This window comes from Carcharodon carcharias, chromosome 12, assembly GCF_017639515.1.
Source record: "Carcharodon carcharias isolate sCarCar2 chromosome 12, sCarCar2.pri, whole genome shotgun sequence".
In the NCBI taxonomy this organism is placed as follows: domain Eukaryota; kingdom Metazoa; phylum Chordata; class Chondrichthyes; order Lamniformes; family Lamnidae; genus Carcharodon; species Carcharodon carcharias.
The window spans coordinates 23,247,865-23,270,607 of NC_054478.1; the positions used below are offsets into that span (position 1 = coordinate 23,247,865).

The 22,743-nt window shown below is 41.0% G+C and overlaps 1 protein-coding gene across 3 annotated transcripts in view; it reads right to left on the reverse strand.

The window, feature by feature from the left end:
- Window positions 1-8,456: 8,456 nt before the first annotated feature.
- Window positions 8,457-22,743, reverse strand: part of slc49a4 (solute carrier family 49 member 4) — a 58,222-nt gene continuing 43,935 nt past the window's right edge. For all 3 annotated transcript variants that reach the window (XM_041200713.1, XM_041200714.1, XM_041200712.1), the window contains one exon: window positions 8,457-10,803. In XM_041200713.1, coding sequence (XP_041056647.1) covers window positions 10,688-10,803 — 116 coding nt within the window. In that variant the 3' untranslated portion in view covers window positions 8,457-10,687. The remainder of the gene's footprint in view (window positions 10,804-22,743) is intronic.

Below are 22,743 nucleotides of genomic sequence, written 5' to 3' on the forward strand. Positions count from 1 at the left end.
GTAGGGATCACTCCCTCCGGGACACCCTGGTCCACTCCTCCATCACCCCCTACTCCTCAACTCCCTCCTATGGCTCCACCCTATGCCCATGCAAAAGATGCAACACCTGCCCCTACACTTCCTCTCTCCTCACCATCCAAGGACCCAAACACTCCTTTCAAGTGAAGCAGCATTTCACTTGCATTTCCCCCAACTTAGTCTACTGCATTCGTTGCTCCCAATGTGGTCTCCTCTACATTGGAGAGACCAAACGTAAACTGGGCGGCCGCTTTGCAGAACACCTGCGGTCTGTCCGCAAGAATGACCCAAACCTCCCTGTCGCTTGCCATTTTAACACTCCACCCTGCTCGCTTGCCCACATGTCTGTCCTTGGCTTGCTGCATTGTTCCAGTGAATCCCAACGCAAACTGGAGGAACAACACCTCATCTTCCGACTAGGCACTTTACAGCCTTCCGGACTGAATATTGAATTCAACAACTTTAGGTCGTGAGCTCCCTCCCCCATCCCCACCCCCATTCTGTCTCCCCCTTCCTTTTTTTCCCCAATAAATTATAAAGATTTTCCTTTTCCCACCTATTTCCATTATTTTTTAAAAACATTTTTTTTTTAATTTTTTAAAAATCTTTTATGCTCTCCCCACCCCCACTAGAGCTATACCTTGAGTGCCCTACCATCCATTCTTAATTAGCACATTCGTTTAGATAATATCACCAACTTTAACTTTAACACCTATGTGTTCTTTTGTACTATTGCTGTTGACATCTTTTGATGATCTGCTTCTATCACTGCTTGTTTGTCCCTACAACCACACCCCCACTCCACTTCTTTCTCTCTCTCTCTCTCTCCGCCCCCCCACACACACACCTTAAACCAGCTTATATTTCAACTCTTTCTTGGACTCGAACTCAAGCTCTGTCGAAGGGTCATGAGGACTTGAAACGTCAACTCTTTTCTTCTCCGCCGATGCTGCCAGACCTGCTGAGTTTTTCCAGGTAATTCTGTTTTTGTTTTTGTTTTGGATTTCCAGCATCCGCAGTTTTTTTGTTTTTAATTCAAATAGTTGTTGGGTACTGCAGAACTTGAGTGCTGCAGAATTTAAAAAAAACATGCTATAGAAGCTTTTTGTCTTACACTCATCAGGACAGATTCGCAAGCATACCAACAGTAAAGGGAACAACAATTTATATTGCATGAGAAGAGAGTGCTGATTGGTTGGCAAGTGGACACTGATTGGTAGAGGTATTGCCATGGAAAATGCACCAAGGAACAGTTAACTGCCAAGTTCTTGTTCGAATTCCAAAAGGGCAGATCGTCCAAGAGCAGCATTTGTGGCCCATCCCTAATTGCCCTTGAACTGAGGCCAGTTGGCTAGGCCATTTCAGAGGGCAGTTAAGAGTGTGGATCTGGAGTCACATGTCTGCCAGACCAAACAAGGATGGCAGATTTCCTTCCCTTGAGGTCATTAGTAAACCAGATGGGTTTTTACAACAACAATAATTTCATGGTCAATATTACAGAGACTTGCTTTCAATTCCAGGTTATTTATTAATTGAATTTAAACTCCATCAGCTGGTGTGATGGGATTTGATCCCATGTCCCCAGAGCCTGGGACTCTGGATTAACTAGCCCAGTGACATTATCATTACACCACCGTTTCCCCCTAGCGTGACAAATTAGAGACAACGGAGGAATTGAGAGGCTTGGTGGTGAGGTAGAACTGGGTGGGCATAGTTTACGAGCAGAAACTGTTGCAGTGTTTGCAAATGATGTTGTTGAGGGGCAGCGGTTAGAGGAGGAAAGGGGAGGGGCAAAGATGTATGGAGTGGAGAAGCCATTGCAGATGATTCAATAGCTACGATTGGACAGACAAAAATCAAGACAAAAGCAAAATACTGCGGATGCTGGAAATCTTAAACAAAAACAAAAGATGCTGGAAAAATTCAGCAGGTCTAACAGCGTCTGTGGAGAGATGATGGTGGGGAAAAAAAGATTGAAAGTAGGTTAAAAGGTAGGGATAAAACAATGAATAAAAATGAAAATAAATAAAAAATAAAAATAAATGGATGAAAACTAAAAATGAAAAAAATGAAATAAATAAAAAATAAAAATGAATGCTGAAAAAAGGGGATAAAAAAGGGGGTGAGGTTGGAGGAGAGAGTTCATGATCTGAAGTTGTTGAATTCAGCGTTAAGTCCAGAAGGCTGTAAAGTGCTTAATCGGAAAATGAGGTGCTGTTCCTCCAGTTTGCCTTGAGCTTCCCTGGAACATTGCAGCAGGCCAAGGAAGGACATGTGGGCATGAGAGCAGGGTGGAGTGTTGAAATGGCAAGCCACAGGAATATTCATTTTCATTTTTAAATTTTTCTCCACATTTTTATTTTTATTCATTGTTTTGTCCCTACCTTTTATCCTATTTTTGATCTATTTTCCCCATCACTGCCTCCTCCCCCCCACCCCCCCCCCCCCCACCCCCACCCCCGCCCCCTCAAGGGCCACCTGTTACTTGTTCATGTTGTTCTTTTCAGAGTGCTTACCCTTGCCCTGCTATTATCACATTCTGCTTTCTTACCTTAATGCCACCGTCAGCACCTCCTTCAGCCCTTACCACCACCATTAACATCCTCTTTGTCCTTTTGTTTATGACAACTTTATCGATCTCTCCTTTGCCCCCACCTATCACTGACCTTCTATCCAGCGTCACCTACTTCTCTTTAGCTCTGAAGAAGGGTCATATGGACTCGAAATGTTAACTCTGTTTTTTTTCTCTCCACAGATACTGTTAGACCTGCTGAGTTTTTCCAGTATTTTCTGTTTTTGTTGAACAAACTTCAAACCGGTCAAGTGCAGTTGCACTCAGCTGGACAATAGAGACGGGACATTGGAAGAGAATGGTGTGGTCAACCATGTCGGAGGCTGCAGATAGAACAAGGAAAATGAGAAGGGACAGTTTACTATGGTCACAGTTACATAGGATGCCATTAGTGACAGATAAGAACATTTTCAGTATTCTGGCAGGAGCGGTCTGTAGGGATTCACACATGAAACTCCTGAAAAGATGAGAGTTCCATCCGGGAATCAGGAAGGAATATATGTAAATATATAAAAGCAGCCTGGCTACTTTATAAAATTATTTTTTCTGTTTTGCAAAATGGGCACTTGCTAGACAGATAAAAATAGCTGCAGCTGATAACTTTCTTGTTTCTGGAATATTCTAAGTTGCTGCAATGGACGAAGGCTACCTCATCATCCTGGAATGTGACTTGTATTGTATAAACATTCCAGCCAAGCCAACACAAAGAAGGCTTAGGCAAAAAGTCTGCACCAGCCAGCTATATACAAAGGTAGGGCTATTGTAGCCTCCCTGTACATGGACGATGTCACCGTCTTCTGCTTGGATCCGTTGTCGGTGCGCAGACTGATCCACATCTGCGACCAGTTCAAACTAGCCTCAGGAGCCAAAGTAAATCGTGGGAAGAGCGAGGCCATGTTCTTTGGGAACTGGGCTGACCGATCCTTTGTCCCCTTCACCGTCAGGGCTGATGGCCTGAAGGTGCTGGGGATATAGTTCGGAGGGACCGGGGCATGAGTTAGAAACTGGAAGGAGCGAGTGTCTATGGTGAAAAGAAAACCGGGCATGTGGGAGCGACGCTCCATCTCCATTGCGGATAAGAACGTGGTCATCAGGTGTGAGGCACTCTCGCTGTTGCTGTACGTGGCGCAGGTCTGGCCCATTCCACACTCCTGCGAAGTGGCGATCACCCGAGCCATCTTTTGCTTTATTTGGAGGTCGAACATGCAGGGACGCGATGTACAAGCCTCTAGATAAAGGGGGAAAAATGTGCCCAACATTGCCCTCAAACTGATGGCTACCTTTGTGTGCGGCTGCATCAAGCTGTGCGTAGACCCTCGGTACGCAAACACCAAGTGTCACTACGTGCTGAGGTTCTACCTGTCCCCGGTGTTGCGAAGGATGGGTCTGGCCACGCTGCCGCAGAACGCTCCAAGTAGTTGGGACCATGCCGTACCACCTGTCCCTTGAGGAAAAATTTATGCCGAGAAACACCTTTGACCACAAGTCCATCAGACAGTGGTCAGCACGTAACGTCTTAGAGGCCCTGAGGGAAAAGGAGAGGGTGGATCCTGTGGGATGGTTCCCCGAGCAGACTGTCAAAGTCATTTGGCAGAATGCCTCATCACCAGAACTTTCCAACAAGCACCAAGACATAGCTTGGCTGGTGGTGAGAAAGGCCCTCCCCGTCAGATTCTTCCAACATGCCAGGAGTCTCACCCCCTCTGCACGTTGCCCTCGAGGTGGCTGTGGTGGGAACAAGACCGTTGTTCACCTCTTTGTGGATTGTGCCTTTGCAAAGAAGGTCTGGAGAGAGATGCAGTGGTTTCTGTCGAGGTTCATCCCGAGCAGTTCTGTGACACAGGACTCTGTGCTCTACGGGCTGTTCCCAAGGACACACACTGAGACAAACATCAACTGCAGCTGGAGGATCATCAACTCGATGAAAGACACTCTTTGGTCTGCCCGAAACTTGTTGGTTTTCCAGTGCAAAGAGTTGTCCCCGACCGAGTGTTGCAGACTGGCACATTCCAAAGTCCAGGACTACGTGCTGAGGGACACACTAAAGCTTGGGGCAGCCACTGCAAAGGCACAATGGGGAAGGGTCGCTGTCTAAGACCTTTCTGCCACAGTGCAGCGAGGGACTGGGAACAGTTGAGTGCCCCTTGGGCTGCACAGCTCAAAATGAATGCCTGCATTGAATACTAATTGTATTATAATTGTATTGAAGCACCTCAGAGTGCAACATGATATATGTTGATAACTCCAATACCATTGTCTGATTGTCTGCATTGACCAGATTGAAATGATTGTAATATTCATTGATTATATTGATGCACCTTGTGATCCATGTGTAAAAGTTGAATCTGATTGTACTTTTGTGATGGTGATTTTGAAATGTTTTGGAATATTCTTCCAGATATTTTATGAATAAAATATAATTTTCAGTAAAAAAGTTAGGGCTATTGACCCCTAATCTCCAATGCTCTGCTAATGGTCCCACCATTACCTGCTCCAAAACACAATAGGTTTCAACCAGGCATCTTGTTGGCTAAATAGCTCAACCTGAAACCACCCTGTCACATGACCAAGACTTAAGTTGTTTGAATTCCTTTAATTGCACAACTCTTGAATTTTATCAGTCCCTGTTTGACCTCAGCAGGGAAAGCAGGACTCCACACAAGCAGCCTGCCTCTGCCTATCATTTTATCATCTAACAGGTTGCAGCAGAAAAAGTTCTGTCCAGGTCAAGTGCCTGGCCCTCATCTACACTGAACTACTGGAACATTGAAACTTCTGTATCTGTGCGTCCAAGACTAATTCAACTCTACCTGCCTTCTTCTATTGTGGAAGTCCTCGCTTCTGGATCACCCTGTAAAAGTTCAGCCTCTTAACCTTAGTTTTTATCATGGTCTTTGCCCTGAACCCCATGTCTTTCCCTTATCCCTCTTTTATTGTATGAATGCGAGGTTGCAAAACTCCTTCCCACGTTTTGTGTGTGTGTGTAAAATGAACTACCCCTCTTATTTTACCTTATCTTGAGTTTGCTGTGGGGTTACTAATAGAGGATTGGATAACGCCAAAACTGAAGGGTTGGGAGAAACACACCACCACCCATAAAAGGTGGGGGGGGGGGGGGGGGTCGGAAATCAGAAATCAAAACCACCTTTTTGTTCACAGGCAGGTGAGAGAAGTTAGGGCTGTTCCCCCTCCAGTCCATAACAATGGGAATGGATTTGGGAAGGAAGGACAAGTTGAAGGTCTTTGTGGAATAAAGGGTGGAGATGGACTGGTACTTTGCAAAAACAGTGGGATCAAGGGTTGTTTTCCAGAAGGAAAGGGAGATGATGGCAGATTTGAAGGAACCATTAACAACATCAGCTACATGAGAGCCAGGAGGGTCTCATGGGAAAGTGGAACTCAGGGAGGGCATGAAAGGTGATCAGTGAAACTCCAGATGCAAGTTCAGGACTAGGACAGGGAGGGAACTTAGACAGGAAGATTGCCCCAATGGGCTAGGAGAAAAGGGGGTAAGTAGTAGAGGCCACTGAATAGCTCATCTCAATCTTAGTGACAAAGTAGTTCCTAAGTTCTTCACATCTATTGAAAATGAAGGCGGAGACAAGGGAATGGAGTTTACGACTTAGGGCAGCTCCTTCAATATACAAGATAATGGACTGAGTATTGACACCACTGCATCAATGAGTTGGACGTGGGGTATGATTTATGGACAGTCTATTTAAACAGTTTCCTGCACACTGCAGCAAACAGAACTCATGACTGAAACTCCAGGTAAAAGCAGGATTATTTCTCCACCAAAATGAAGTTAGTGGAAGACAGTTACATCATGCAAGTCGTGTGTGTAAAATAAGCCCCAGTCATTTAAAGCAGTAATTCACAGGGTAATTACTCTGAAGAAGTCATACGGACTCAAAACGTTAACTGTTTCTTTCTCCACAGATGCCGTTAGACCTGAGTTTTTCCAGCATTTTGTTTTTGTTTCAGATTTCCTACATCTGCCGCATTTTGCTTTTAATTACTTAATCATCTCCATTCTGGCTGAGATTTGTGGTGTCACTATCTTAAGGTAATTTACTTTAGTTGTTTGTAATAGGCAGGGTACAGACCTCACTCAACCAGCCCATGCCTGCAAAACCCAAAACAAAACCTTGATTAGATGTGATTCCACAATTGGGCAACACTTGCTGAACAATCCTGAGTGTGCTAATAGCTACACAAGCATCCAATTTAAGATAATCAGTCGACTTTGTAATGACTTATTTACTCATGCTAGACGTGACATACACTCACATGCAGGGATCTGCTGCCTGCAAACAAATCTGTTCAAACTTTGTGTCTTTTTAAAATGATCTGGGAGCTCAGAGATCCTATTGTTCCCTGCTGTTTTCTCCATGGCAATGCCTCAGCCAATCAGAACCAACTTGCCAATCAATCAGCACCCTTTTCTTGTGGAGCATAAATTGTTGTGATTGTTTAAAATTTGGCATTCTTGTTTGTTCTGATGGGTCCAAGGTGAAAACCTTCAACACATTTCTCTTTTCAGCAATATTAATGTTCTCAAATAATTCAGTTCATATCAGATAAATAATGATTCAGAAACACTATGCATTTGGTACAGCTGTGAAATGAGAAACTATTTCAGGTGTATAAATGTCAAAACTTATAGGCACATTTGTTGCTAAAGTACCATCATCGGGTAAACTTGAAGCTGTGGTTAAATCATCCTCACAAGCCCGTAACAAGTCACCTGCCATAGACATAGGATAATTCAGAAGTATTATTGGGAGCTTTTATGCAGTGAGAAATTGGGAATTTGTTGTTCCACTCAAAAAAAATTAACATGTCCTTTGGAAAGCATCAGGAAATATATCATTTTTCAAACACCTGCTTAAGGCACTGCTTTGATGGTGAAAAGTGTCCACTCCTCTTTACTGCATTGGCTCCCAGTCCACCAAAGCCTGAATTTTAAAGTTCTGATTCTCATAGTTACTTTCCTCCATGGCATTCTCCTAATTTCTGCCACCTCTTTAAGCAACAAAACCCTCCATCAACACGGCTTTCATTCAACTTTGGCTTTTTAAGCATCGTTCACTACCTTTGCCCCGCCACCGGCAGCCATCTCAGTCCAAAGCTCTGGAATTCCTTTCCCAAACTTCTTAGCCTCTCCAAGGACATTTAAGATGTTGTTTAAAACCTAACTCTTTGAGTAAGCTTCGACTGCCTGCCCTAACGTCTTCTCATTTTGTTCAGTCTCAATTTTTTCCTGAATACGCTCCTGTGTAAAGTGCCTTGGGATGATTTACTACATTCAAGGTGCTAACTTTTCTTTTTATACATTAATATGTATATTCTTTTAAACAGAATATTAGTTGGATACGAGGTTGGAAGTACAGCAATGATTCATTCGTGCAACAAAATACTGGACTGCATTGGCACAAGGCCTCACCTATATTAATCCTCCCTGGTTTATGATCTAATTATACATCCCAAATGACCTGAACTGCGCATATCATAAAACATGATCAAAGATATTGTTTCACCTACCTGCTTCCTGTGCACTTGAGAAAATGTCAGTGATTGGCAAGGCTGGAATATTGAAGAGTGGAACAAGAGGTTTGGAACTGCAATTTGTGCATGCGATTCCTTGAATGGAAGTCTAGGGGGAGCACCACCCCAAATTCACATTTAGACATTCCACCCTACTGACGAGGTTAATGATAAGCCAAAGACCAGGGGGATTTTACCCTGAATCACACGTCCTTAACAATGGAGTGGGGAGAAGGAAGTAGATTAATCTGCAACCCGGGTGACATCATGGTTAGGTTTGGATATTATAATTACAGCTTCTACAATGTCCGCAAGTTTCTTCCAGTTTCCAAACATTTTATTTACATTTCTACACATTTTGAAAACTTTAACTATGATTTGTCCAGCAGAACACAAATACACAAACTGTATACTGTAATTCGCCAAGTTCAATTAAATATACATAACCTTGTGCAACAGTTAAAACCAATCATCTGTAAGTTATTTTACAAATATTACAACTTAGATGGTGTATATAAACCTGGTCGACAGCTGTTCCAAACAGCAAATGTTAGAATATTTAATGCAACTTCATTTTCAAGACACAGGACCATAAAAACCTGCTAAAATTGTAATTTAGTAACCAATTACAAAATAGAAACATCCTTATGGAGGAAGAACAGAAATACAAAGTCTACTTCTGATCAAGTTTGTAAATTCTTGAACAGTTGATTAGGAAAGGCTAGAATTTCATATTTACAATTTTTTTTTTACACTTCACAATCCGATGATTCCCCAAATGCACATCCCGTTACTGTGGAAGGGATCGTCAACTCTGGTGGTATACATTCCATGCAAGACAAAACAGAGCTGCAGTAACCACCATATTTCTCCAGCTCACTCGAAACACCTGCATTGAATTTAACGGCAAGGCAATGCCATCCAAAGTTTCCGCTTGCTCTCTAGGCTTAGTGGCTGATTTCCCAGTTTTGCAATGAGTAACCAACATTCAGAAATATAACCCATCTTAGATTTGTCATCTTACACTCAAGGTAGCAGCACTACTTGACATTATTTCTCGAGGATTTGCCACTAATTTGCAGTACACATTCTAAACCGTAATCCGTACATCTAATTCTGCAAACAAAACACATTTTCAACCTGCTGTCCGATGTCAGTGTGCGGTTCCAAGTTGATGTCTTGTTGGATTAACTTTGATAGGAAAGAACTGCATACTCTGGGACACTCCGTGAGCTTTAATTCGAGAAAACATTCAAGTTAAATTTGCTTCTTCCATTTTGGAACAGATGGGGGTTACTTTTTTTTAAAAAATGGAGGGGGGGGTGCAGGTGAGAGTAATAGAACACAATTATCAGGGCAATACTGCGAGAAAACATTTTCTGCAAAAAAATGGCAGCGTAAAAAAGAATTTGCAGATTCCTAGACATGGCATGAGTGCTCCATTGGTGGGAATGTGAAGAAGCTCGAGGATGATTATGGATCAGTTTGTTAAATGTTTTATAAACCCCAAAGCCTGACATGACTGTAAGCACTCAATGCGTTTGCAAGTGAACGCAGAATCTCTATAGAAGGTGATGAGTGAACAAGAGTAGGCTGTCAGTCTGTGTATTAACGTGTCCCTTGGTATCAGTGCACCTGTGATGCCCTTGCATTTCGGCAATTCTTTCCATCACAATGGTTTAAGAACATCAAATGCTTGTGGTTATTCGTCAGTGACAACTACATCAGATTGTGCCAGGGGAAAAAAAACCTAATGAAAAGCACAGTTGACTTAGGAAATAAAGATCCACATTATGTTTGGCGAGATGCACCAGTGAGGACTGGCTAGATACTGAAATCTCTCAGGAGATAATTATCAGTGTAAGCAGCATACAATATCCTAACTACATTTCCAAGAGAAACTGTTAATTTGTATTCAGTCCATTATTAACATCTGCTATTGGCAGTTTCAGTGCAATGTAATCTGCAGTAACCACCTGTCTGCACTGCCTCTCCAATAGGCAGGTCAAGACGGTATAATAGTTCAGACTTGAACCTGTTTTGGCAAGTTCCCACTGGTGCTTCTTATATGCAAGGAAACACGTGATATCACCAATATGTATTTCATCAACCTTCCTTGCTCAATCTTATCAAATCTCATTCCTTCATTATTAAGCCTGTTCAGCTTGTAGATTGGTGCTTATCACAATGAGATTGAGATGATAAACAATTCAGCTGTGGGTGCCACCTGGATTTTCCCAGCCCAGCTTTTAAACTGCAGCGCAACCGTTCCAATGTCTGCATCAATTGCATACTTAGTATTAAAAGGGAACACCTTTAAAATAGTTCTTCCATTCCTAGAACACAGTTAGCTTATTTTGTTTCACACGCATCTCCAATTTTACAACATTAATTAGCAATTCCAACTTTTGAACATAGTGAGTTTGAATTTAACAAAAAAACCCTCCCTTTTGTATTAAAAAAATGTGCAATTCCAAGCAAGTGTGCATTCCTATTCCACAAGGAGTTTCCCAGTCTTTTCAAAATTCGTCTGTTCCTTCCATCTATACATCAGACGGAGACCAACACATCGAGGTAGAGTCTATCATAGGATTCCTTGAATAGGAGAATAAGGAGAAGGCTGAACAGACATGATGCAGTCAGGCACCAATTCAACCAGTAAACATCTGAAAAGCAAACAGAGAAAATGTCAGCGCCATGAAGAAACACCGTCCAGCTCTTTGAAAAGTGCGCGTGTTTTATACATGGAGCTAAACTTGAATGGGATGCCTGCTCTTTAGTGGCCATTTCCAGAAAGGGTCACGAAAGCAGGATTAGTTCCACTGTTGGAGTCCTCAGTGCTCATTATACAAGTGTTGAGGATAGTCATTTGGGCGAGATTCCACAGGTACTCCAGCACAGTTGGAGATCTACCAAAAAACAAGTCACCAACTACATGAGTAAGTAAGCAAGGAGAGAAAATAGAGAAAAGTGAACACGCTATAGTCCACAGTATGAGTGTCGAAAGACCACCGGCCTGAAGCATGAACTCTCTCCAAAGACGTTGCCCGATCTGGTGAAGGGCTTAGAATGCCCCATCAAAAGCAGTTGTGGAAGTAAAATCTATAATGGCTTTTTAAATGGAAAATGGATAAATATCTGAAAATCAAAAGCTAAAAGGGAAGGGGGAAAGTGACTAAATGGTAGTTCTTTCAGACAGCTAGTACACGACACGGGCTGAGTAGCCTCCAGTGCTTTAGAATGTTAATGGTTCCAAAATGTGTATGGTTAATTTTTGATCTTGTAATAGCACACTAGAACAAAATGATATAATAGCTGCAAACATTCTAGAATAAATTGGTGTTACAACCAATAATCCATCCAAATCCAACTTAAGGGCATTAAAAGCTCAATATTCTTGAGAGTAATAGCCAAAGATGTAACTTCCCTTGTATCATTTAAACGCTGCTCATTTTTCTTTTACATACCATAACTACATCACAGCACAAACCATCTCAACTGTACGATTACTGCTCTTATGGAAAAGTTTAACTCTCCTCCAATTTGCTCAGCAGTAGGGATTTACAGAATTGCGTATTCAGCTGAGATTGTAAAGGAGCATGAGGAGAAAAGCAACCATGAATACCAAAATGTACTGGGCCATTGAGATCTTTAGACTAGACGTTTATATACGGAGAATGCTTGGAAGGTTTGGAACTGCAGTGTACGATGACTGCATGAAGGATCAGGAACAAATCAAAAAATTGAGCTCTCAATTCAAAACATTACCTAGAACCCTCTGATAACTGTCTGCTCTCTGATCAAAACCCTAATGAAGCTTACCCTGGAACATTTGCTTTTCAATTATAGTGTTTCAGCTCAAGTCATGATAAATGCTTTTATTCAGAGAAACAGACACTAGAGGAATTACTCAATTTACGAAGATTGTAATTTGCAAAAGGACCTATTTCTTGCAGCATTTAAATGAACGGTTTTCTGAAAAGTTTGTATTGAACCCATCATGTTCCAGTACATTATGAGCTTTCAGTCAATACTTAAATTTTGAACACAAAAAGATTAAAATGGCCACTGCAAATCATGTGATCTGTGGCATTTTGAATGGCAGACAATCCTGAGTTCCAAACCAATACCGAATTAAATATGGACATGCACAGCTATCTGGGAAATTCACACATCCCTTTGTTTAAGGATGGATCATCAACTAAAGAACTATTGCATTCCAGTTGAATGAGTCTGGAACTCATTGCCCGAAAGGGTGGTTGAGTCAGAAACTCTTGTAACATTTAAGAAGCATTCAGATATTCATTTGCATAGCCATAGCCTCCAGGCCTTTGGGCCAAGTGCTGGAAAACGGGATTAGTGTTGTCAGATCTTTGTTGACTGGCGTGGAAACGATGGTCTGAATGGACTCATTCAGTGCTGAGTCTATGAGGTAAGTTCAGCAGATTTCCTTCCAAAAGGACATTAGTGAATCAAATGGGTTTTTACAACAATCTATTATAGCTCCATGGTCACCATTACTGAGACTAGCTTTCAATTCTAGATTATTTTTGATTAAGTAAATGAGTTGATTAACTGATCGAAAATTCCAACAGCTATCATGGTGGAATTTGAATCCATGACCTGGACCCCTGGATTACTAGTTCAATGACAGGTCCACTACATCACTGTCTCCCCAACCATATTATACAACCATGCCAATATGCGTTTCGGCTGCTGTTGTTTCTTCAGCAAAATCTGGCCCATGTACAAGTATTAAAAAAATGCTTGTCCATTTGTTCCACTTAGCCACCGTAAATAATACAGTCCATTAACACGTCACTTCACTCTACATTTTGAAATCTGGGGCGCTGTTTACTTTAATGCGTTATCTCTGCTGTACATTCAGTGAAAGAATCTCAATTTATTCAGACTTGGACATGACCTGAGCGAGCATTACTCGTGCATGCTAAATACTTCCTTCATGCCTTAACGATCAGGCAGAAAAGTTTCAATGTTGCCTTGGGGAATCCATAATTCATGAAGCTGCAGTCGTAAGTTTCAGTGTGCAGTGTGGTGTGGGGGTGGGTGGGGAGGAAAAAGGTCGCTACACAGGTAGGCAACCTTCAAATTAGTCTTGAGTTTAACTCTTTCCTACTACACAGTTGGATAAATTGAATTATCTATAACTACTTCAGTGCATTATAAAGATAGATTTCCAAAAGCAGCTTATGCTGAAATCAAAAATTAATGGCAGTTTTAGAATTTATAGGATCTCGTGTGCATGCATTGCAGTGTTGCCCAACGCAGATTCATTGGAATTGGAACAAGGACCATGTTCTACTCCAAGAGGAATAGGAAAAAAGCATGAGATTAGATAGCCTGCATGCTATAATGTGCCAGAACGTTATACAGATGGCAGATTAACAGGTGCACAACCTCATATTATTTGCCAGGCTAATTCATCAGTATATTAATCTTCACGACAGTAAACCTGGGTTAAAGAGATTCAAATGCATGACAACCTCATTAACATAGCTAAAACTTTGAGCTATTTCAACACTATAATGTTAATCAGAATAACCTATGCTTACAGCTCACTCGCTGTTAAGGAGTTGCCTTACCAGCCTCAAGACCCTTCCGTGGTGAGGAGTGCTAATGAGATTCAGCAGTGAGCCAACTGAGTCAGTCCTCGTATGCAAATAACAATAGGCGACCACAATCAAACAGTGAAAAGCATGAAAATGTAGTCATTGCTCCTTATAATTGCATTGTTCCAGTATAGTGGGTGCAGAAGCACGAGACAGCAATTTTCAGTTGAGGAGTTAATATACATCAAGGACTAGAAGAATCAGTAAACCACTAACAACATTTTTGACAAGTTAGCTCCTCCGAAATACTTAACAAGATATTTAATCAATACAATCTTAATTTAGAATAAGCAGATTTATACGTCAACATAAACACATTTAAGTTTAGGCTATTTTCTTCTGCTACACCATTCCAATGCACTGTCAGTGAGACAGTCAAAGGCAGATTTTTTTAATCACTTGGTACTATTCCACACTATAAAAATCATGTTAATACTATCGACAACTATCTAAAGTTATTTATCAACCGGCCAGCAGTGGTGTGGAGGGAACATTTACTGACTGATTAGTTTCTCACAAGGTCAGGTGTTAATCAACTACAAATAAAATCAGGAGACGCTGGAAATACTCAGCACAGGTCTGGCGACATCTGTGGTGAGAGAAACAGAGTTAAGGTCTCACACATGAAACTTTAAGGTTTTTTTTCCCCTCTCTCTCTTCACAGATGCTGCCAGACCTGTTAGGTATTTCTAGGATGTTCTGCTTTTATTTCAGATTTCCAGCATCTGTATTATTTTGATTTTGCCCTGGTCAATTTGAGATAGATTGTAACTGATGCTATTTAAACAGTCTTTACAAATGATGAGTAGTAGCAATGTACGATCTGAAGAGGGAAGAAGTTTTCTGAAACTACAGCCTAGGTGTTAGAATACTAAGAGACAGCCCACCTATTATTTAAATTACCCATGCCTCATTTTACTTCTTTATGCACTGCATCATTAGATCGCACAATTAATCCTCAGATTTGCTGCTGGTGACGAGGCACCTTCAAGTCTCTTCAAATACGTTATCAGCAACATCCCTTCTAATATTTTTTGTTGTGCATTTAAAAGCACAGCATTTAAAAATTTATTTTATGCAGTCATGCATGTGCGATGACTTAAAGGGGCTGACATGCGCTCAACTTGCATGGGAACATAGGTCACCAGCCATGACCAAACAGCAAGAGGAGTGTTCAAAAAAAAAATCACTGTATATCCTGAAATTTTCCTACCTTCTTTCTTTATCTACCCAGGCTCAGCAATGTCACCAGTGGTGAAAGGTCACAGATCTGAAACATTAACTCGATTACCCTGACCACAGATGCTGCCAGACCTGGTGAGAATTTGCATTTTCTTTTAGATTTCCAGCACCTGCAGTTTTTTTGCTTTGGTATTAGATAACTTGTTTCTTAGCTTTGGTCAATGTTACCAAGGATGCAGTTAGTAATGGACACTCCAAAGGAAGGATGTCTGCTCTCTCACCACTACCCTGTGGCATTGTCTTGAAGCACCAAAGCTGTGTGTTGACTTAACTCCCATCAATGCTAAAGGCTTACCAATCTTCTTCCAGGATAAACTTGTCAGCAACACACAAGATATCAAGTATAATAAAACATAACAAATAGCAGTAGACTATATGGCCCCTTGAGCCTGCTCAGCCAATCAATTAGATATTAGTAATATATTATAGTGTAATTACAATATTCTAGTGTATTAGCGTGCCAACTACTTGCACATCAATTGCAGAGGAAAACACCCTCTATGCTGAACCAACAATCAGTTTGTTCAAAACTGCAACACGCCCAGAATGTGTGCCAGCTTCTAATTGTTGGTCAGGTTTTCATAGCACACCCTTGGTACAGAGAAATGCTCAGATTCAGAGGCATAAGGCTATTTCAGATTCAGTCAGTACATCCTGTAATAAATGCCCTCTCATTATGATCTCCAGGTCAATATATTGGAGTTTAAAAATGACTAGAGGGCTAGAGGTCATAACTTTGCAAATAAATGACAGGATGTAAAGAAAACCTTAAGGAATAGTAGAAGCTTCCCACTTTTGACATGAACTTTGAAACAATATATTATGCAATTCCAGATGTTGGAGCTGCAGTACAGTAATATAGCATTACCGGAAGCGAGATTAGGTTCATTCCTGGATAAGTGTATCTACATACACCCTGCAGTCTCCCCATACATTGCAGCAGTTGCAGACAGCAAGGCAAAGGAACTAGTTCCTGTCACCTGTTGAGACGTGTGCTTATATATCCTTCCTTCTTAAACCAAATCTGTATGTTCAGGAGGATGTAAAAGGTCCCATGGCAGTACTCTAACAGAAGCAGGGAGCTCTCCAGGTATCCTAGACAACATTCCCCTCTCCACCAACACCACCAAAAATACAAGCTGAAGGGTCATTTATCTCATCTGTTTTTTCTGGGAGTTTACTGCATCTTGGTTGCAACGGCCAACATCAAAAGTACTTCGCTGGCTGTGAAGATCTCTGGTATGCCCACTTACCTGATGGTAATACCCTATTGTCTACACAGCACCTCTCATCATTGCCAGATTAAGAATTTATCAGATTATAAATTTGCATACATAAACCTATCAATATGTAACAGATGGAGGAGATCCTTCAGCCCATTTAACCTCATCCTACCAGAATATCAATCTTGCAGTATTCTAATAATCCAGCCATGTTTTTATTGAGCTCAGATGTTAATTAATCCCTTCCAACTACTGATACCCATCTCTAGCCACTATCCTGATTAGTTCTGGACTTGGGCTTTCTTGCTGCTGTTTTTGAAAAGTATTAAATATTAAATAATGCTTTATGTTCTGTACCGATTAACCATCTACTGTGCCAGTAGATCTTAGAACTCTCTTCTCAAAGCTAAAGTGCCCTCCCAATCCTTCCTCATGTGCTCTCTTCTGTTACTACCTTTGTGGATTAGACAGCCCCATACACTGTAATAATAAGTGTTCAAGTATTCTCTAACCAGACCACTGTACACCTTCAGCACAATCTTCAACTGAATGAATGTGGTAGCACATCCCAGCTTCCTGTTTGCTTTATTCTCATCACAAATGGAAACTGAAAGTGACATATTAATTAACATGCTCAGGTCTCACAATCTCTTCTCTGGCAAAATGTGTCCTGAGTACTCACACCTCCTATTTTAATTTCCAATATGCAGCACCTTTACATTTGTCCACAATTTTATTTCATTTGCACTGACATATCCAGAAACAATTCCTGTTTAGTTCTTAAGATTTTGGCTGCTTCCTGAATCTGCAAGGAGTTGAAATAGTGTGTCACCCTGATGTTTAGTACTGCTCCACTTCCAATTCTGGCAGATGCTGAACTGTAGCTGCAATATCGACTTTCAATTTTACACCACCTATGCTAATAACCCAATTCAAAATATATTCAAATTACTTTTCAGTCAGATGTGCAAATACATTATTTACCAACAGATGAAAATGATTTAATGCTTGCTGATCATATTGCAAGATGTATATATTTTCAATCAAGAACTGAAACCAATTCATTAGAAATGGTAGCATAGTGATGTTACTGGACTCATAATCCAGAGATCTGTGCAAATTATACAGCAACACGAGTTCAAATGTCACCATGGCAGCTGGGGAGTTTAAATTAAATATATCTGGAATAAAAAGCTAATATGATTTCATGGTGACTATGAAACTACTGGACAATTGTAAAACCCCATCTGGTTCACTGTTAGCCTTTAGGGAAGGAAATCATCCTTACTCGATTTAGCATATAAGTGACTTCAGACCCACAGCGACATGGTGGATGCTTAACTATCCTTTGAACTGGCTGAGCAAGCCACTCAGTTGTCAAGAAAGTGGCTCACTACCACCTCCTCAAGGGCAATCAGGGATGGGCAATAAAACCTGGCCTTGCCAGTGATGCCCACATCCCGTGAAATGAATGCTGACGTAAGTAAATGTCAACTTCCCCTTAAAAATAAATGCATGTGACATGCAATATGGTCTCTATAGGTTCAGTGTCTATTAGGCTGGGGGCATCTTTTTTGTTTTACATTAAATGACTGATCTCATTGCCAACCAAATTAATTTTCCCAAGACCGCAGATTGTGAAATTCTTCAACTTCCTCAGTCCTCGAGAGATGTTAAAATTCAAGCTTAGTGTCAAATTACTACTTCACCCTTTACACTTTCTGTACAGTTTCAAACTTTATAAGGTCCTACATTATGACTTTTCTTCACTATATCAACAAAAGAGAAAAAAGGCAATTCTACTAAGAAGAAAAATAGTAGCTTAAAATCCAATCAGAGATTCATGTGGACAGAAAGAGATGCACAGCCTTCAACTGTTCCACATTTAGATCTGTTTCAAAAACTCTTTAATAATTGAAGCACGACTTGATTTTATAACTGCTACAATCAGCATTTTGGACTTGGAAATCTAACTGAGTTAATCACACACAAAGCATACAACACTGGAGAATTTCAATCATTCCACATCTTCAGTCCTGAAGGTGTTAACTCTTGCTGTGGTACAGTTTCACTAGAGCCAGCCAATGCAAGTATCCTTTCTTTTTGTGGGAGTCTTGGTCATAAAACCATAAGATGTAGGAGCAGAAGTAGGCCATTTGGCCCATGTCTGCTCTGCCATTCAATGAGATCATGGCTGATCTGACAATCCTCAACCTCACTTTCCTGCCTTTTCCCCATAACCCTGGATTCCCTTACTGATTAAAAATCTGTCTTTCTCAACCTTGAATATACATAATGACCCAGCCTCTACAGCCCTCTGTGGTAAAGAATTCCACAGATTGACTACCCTCAGAAGAAATTCCTCCTCATCTCGGTTTTAAATGGGCGTCCCCTTACTCAGAGATTATGCCCTCTGGTCCTAGGCTCTTCCACAAGGGGAAACAACTCTCAGCCCCCTAAGATTCTTATATGTCTCAATAAGGTTGCCTCTCATTCTTCTAAACTCCAATGAGTACAGGTCCAACCTACACAACTTCTCTTCATAAGAAAATCCCTCCATATCCAGGATCAACAGAATGAAACTTCTCTGGACTGCCTCCAATGCTAGTATATCGTTCCTTAGATAAGGGGGCCAAAACTGTTCACAATATTCTAGGTGTGGTCTAACTAGTGCCATGCATAGTTTTAGCAAGACTTCCCTACTTTTATATTCCATTCCCTTTGAAATAAAGGCCAACATTCCATTTGCCTTCCAAATTACCTGAACTTGTATGCTAGCTTTTTGTTATTCATGCACGAGGACCCCCAAATCCCTCTGTGCTGCAGCTTTCTTCAGTCTTTCTTCATTTAAATAATATTCAGCTCCTCTATTCTTCCTGCCAAAGTGCATAACCTCACATTTTCCCACATTATATTCCATTTGCCAAGTTTTTGCCCACTCGCTTAACCTGTCTATATCACACTGTAAACTCCGTCATCCTCACCACTTGCCTTCCCACCTATTTTTGTGTCATCTGCAAACTTGGCAATAGTACATTCGTTTCCCTCATCCAAGTCATTAATATATATTGTAAATAATTGTGGCCCCTGAACTGTTCCCTGTGCCACTCCACTAGTCATCCTGAAAATGCCCCCCTTATCCCAAATCTCTGCCTTTTATTAGTTAGCCAGTCCTCTATCCAGGCTAATATACTACCTCCAACACCATGTGCTCTTAGTAAGTAGCCTTATGTGTGGTACCTTATCGAATGCCTTTTGGAAATCCAAATATATTACATCTACTGGTTCCCCTTTATCTATCCTGCTTGTTACCTCCTCAAAGAATTCTAATAAATTTTTTAAGCGCGATTTCCCTTTCATGAAGCCATGCTGATTCTGATTGATTATATTATGCATTCCTAAATGCTCTGCTATTACATCCTTTATAATAGACACTAACATTTTTCCAATGATAGATGTTAAGCTAACTGGCCTATAGTTACTTGTTTTTTTGGTCTCTCCCCCCCTTTTTGAATAAGGGTGTTACATTGGCAGTTTTCCAATCCTCTGGGACTTTTCCAGAACCTAAGGATTCTTGGAAGATTACTACCAGTAAGCTCTCCAACTGCTTTTCCCAAACTCAAGGAGCCTGGTCCTAATCTGGCTTATATTTATCTGCTGCTTTTGAGTTTCGAGGGGTTGGATGCTTGGAAAGGACTATGCTTAGTGTAGTTGGTGAATAAATCCTAAATCAGAACACCAGGATCTGTTTGCATGAGTAACTTGAGATACATACAAATTGAGAGCTTACTATTAAACTTTATATATGTGGCCCCTGAGGTTCCACGGAACATGTGTATGTAGTCCACACAGACAAAAGCTTATAGGACCCCTGCCTGGAGTGAGAATTTGGGTAGGCTCAAGCTTTGGGACCCCTAACATTTTAATAAAATTACTGGAAAATATTAAAAACATTCCAGTAAATCACTTCCACAAAATTAAAAACAATGAGCTGAGCCACACTTACAACATGCAGATCCTTTAGTGTCTAAGAATGCATTTATGCGAAAGGCACTGTATAAAAGCAGATCTAGATTCAGTGTCGGGAAAGAGTCTCTATCACATCTTTAGGAACAGCAGCATAGTGGTTATGTTGCTAGACTAGTAACCCAGACAACAGAGCTGATGTACCAAAGCAGGAGTTCAAATTCCACTTTGGCAGCTGGAGAATTCAATTCAAAGTAAAATAAATAAATCTGAAACAAAAAGCTAGTGGCAGTAACAGTGACCATGAAACTACTGAATTGTCATAAGAACCCATCTGATGTACTGATGTCCTTTAGGGAAGGAAATCTGGTATCCTTACCTGGTTTGACTCTAGACAATACAGTAATATGCTTGACTCTTAACTGCCTTCTGAAACGGTTCACTGCCACCTTCTCAAGTGCAAATTAGGGAAGCACAATAAATGTAGGCCTTGCCAGTGACATCCACATCCCATGAATGAATAGTTAAATATAACCTTTATAACAGTGGCACTGGTGTGCTGCAGTTAACAGTGCAGGCGTAACCTGACTCCAGAGGCAGGGCCCCACCTGAAACAACCAGAGTGTGTGTTAGAATATCTGCAGCAGGGAGTTTTTCTTCCACTTTGCTGCTGGAGTCAGTTCTAGTCTTTAATGTCCGAGTCCGAATGACCCTTCAACAGAACTAAGTAAAAATAGAAGAGAGGTGAAATATAAGCTGGGTTAAGCATAGCTAGCTGCTCACAATATCAGCAATATCCCTTTAGAATTGACACTCGCCTTGCATCATCCAATTAAATTGGGTTTTTACTCCCCCCCTCCCCTCCAAGTGTGTTTGGTGTCTTCCTATCTTTTCAGTCAGTCAGTTATTTGTTAAATAATGCAACGGCTATGGCTCAATTGGAAATGGTACTTCCACTCTAGTGTGGATGCTGGGATTTGTGAAGACAGTCGGCTGATGCTCCACGATAATTGCAGAGTAGCTATTTGGTTTCTCATTGTGTCTTTGGGACAGGTGGATGGCAGGGGAAGTAGATCCTTTTCACAAGAAAGGAAAAGTCTGTTTCTGCACCAAATGAAAATCAGGTAATGCAAGTGGCCCCTTGGTGCATAAAGCTATATTTAAAATTAGAATAAAATAAAAAAATGGATAACAGAGGCTATCGAATGCAGAAATAAGAAAGTTTCACAAGAATAAAAGCACGCATATAAGTCTTACTTAGTTCTTCACACCCTGCTCACCCCCTTTGCACCAAACCTCCCACAGCCAATCACATATATTGCTGGAATAGAAAATGCTCGAAAACATTCAGTTGGTCAGACGCCAGCTGCAGAGCAAGAAACAGAGTTAACGTTTCAGGGCGATGACCTTTCATTAAAACTGCATAGACAAATATTTTATTTACTTCCTAAGTAAGCACTGGTTATGGTCTTTTGAGGAAGCTGAGCAACAAGCATGTGTAAATACAGATGGCTGTAATCAGCACAAAAGCTGGCCTCCAGTGGTTGCTCCAAGCATAGAAACAGTTAGAGGAATGAAATGGGATACTAATGGGCAATTAAATTTCTAATAACCTTGCGAACCAACAACTTTAGTTCAGCAAATAATGGCCAACTCAGCTTTCAAACAACCGAGTTCTCATCTTCAGAGTACTCCCAAATGGTTTTGTGAAGTTTACTTATCATGGACCTTCCACCTGGGCTTTAGTTTAATGCAGAACAGAATTTAGCAACAGCTCATCTACTTGCAAACACCAAGGAAGCACAGCCTTCAGTTCAAAGTCCCTTTTGAGGAAGGAAAGCTCAACTATTTCTCAATGTGGCATCAAAAGCTAGAGGGTATGATTCCAGTGCTTTTAAGTTTCAGACACCTCTGATTAAATTTCCAAAAGGCATTGACAAGAACTTGATTCCAGTCTCAACCTTAACTCCATTACTGTTGTATTATGTGACTACTAGGATGGTAGAAGGCAAACCAAACTAGATGGATCTTGGTTTTTTCTTGTCCAGTAATTCTTGATGCTATGGAATTAATAGAGGTAAAGTTCACATTCCAGCTGGAATCATAGACTTGCACCATCAAAAATATATAACCCAATTAGGATTTGTGCATGAGACTTCAAGGGAATTGAAATTTCACTCTTGGTTCAGTGGCAGCATCTTATCTCCAATCTGATGGTTGTGGATTCAAATCCTATTCTCCAGAATCAGGAATACATAATCTGGATAGTCACTCCACTGTAAGAGTGCATGTGCTAGGCACAACCATCTTCAGTTGGTTCATCAATGACCTTTTCCTCCATCATAAGGTCAGATGTGGGGATGTTCGATATGTCCAGCACCATTCACGACTCCTCAGATACTGAAACAGTCTGTGTCCATATACAGCAAGACACAGATAACATTCAGGCTTGGGCTCATAAGTAGCAAGCAACATTTGCGCCGCACAAGTGCCGACCAATGACCATCTCTAACAAGTGACAATCCAACCACCTCCCCATGTCATT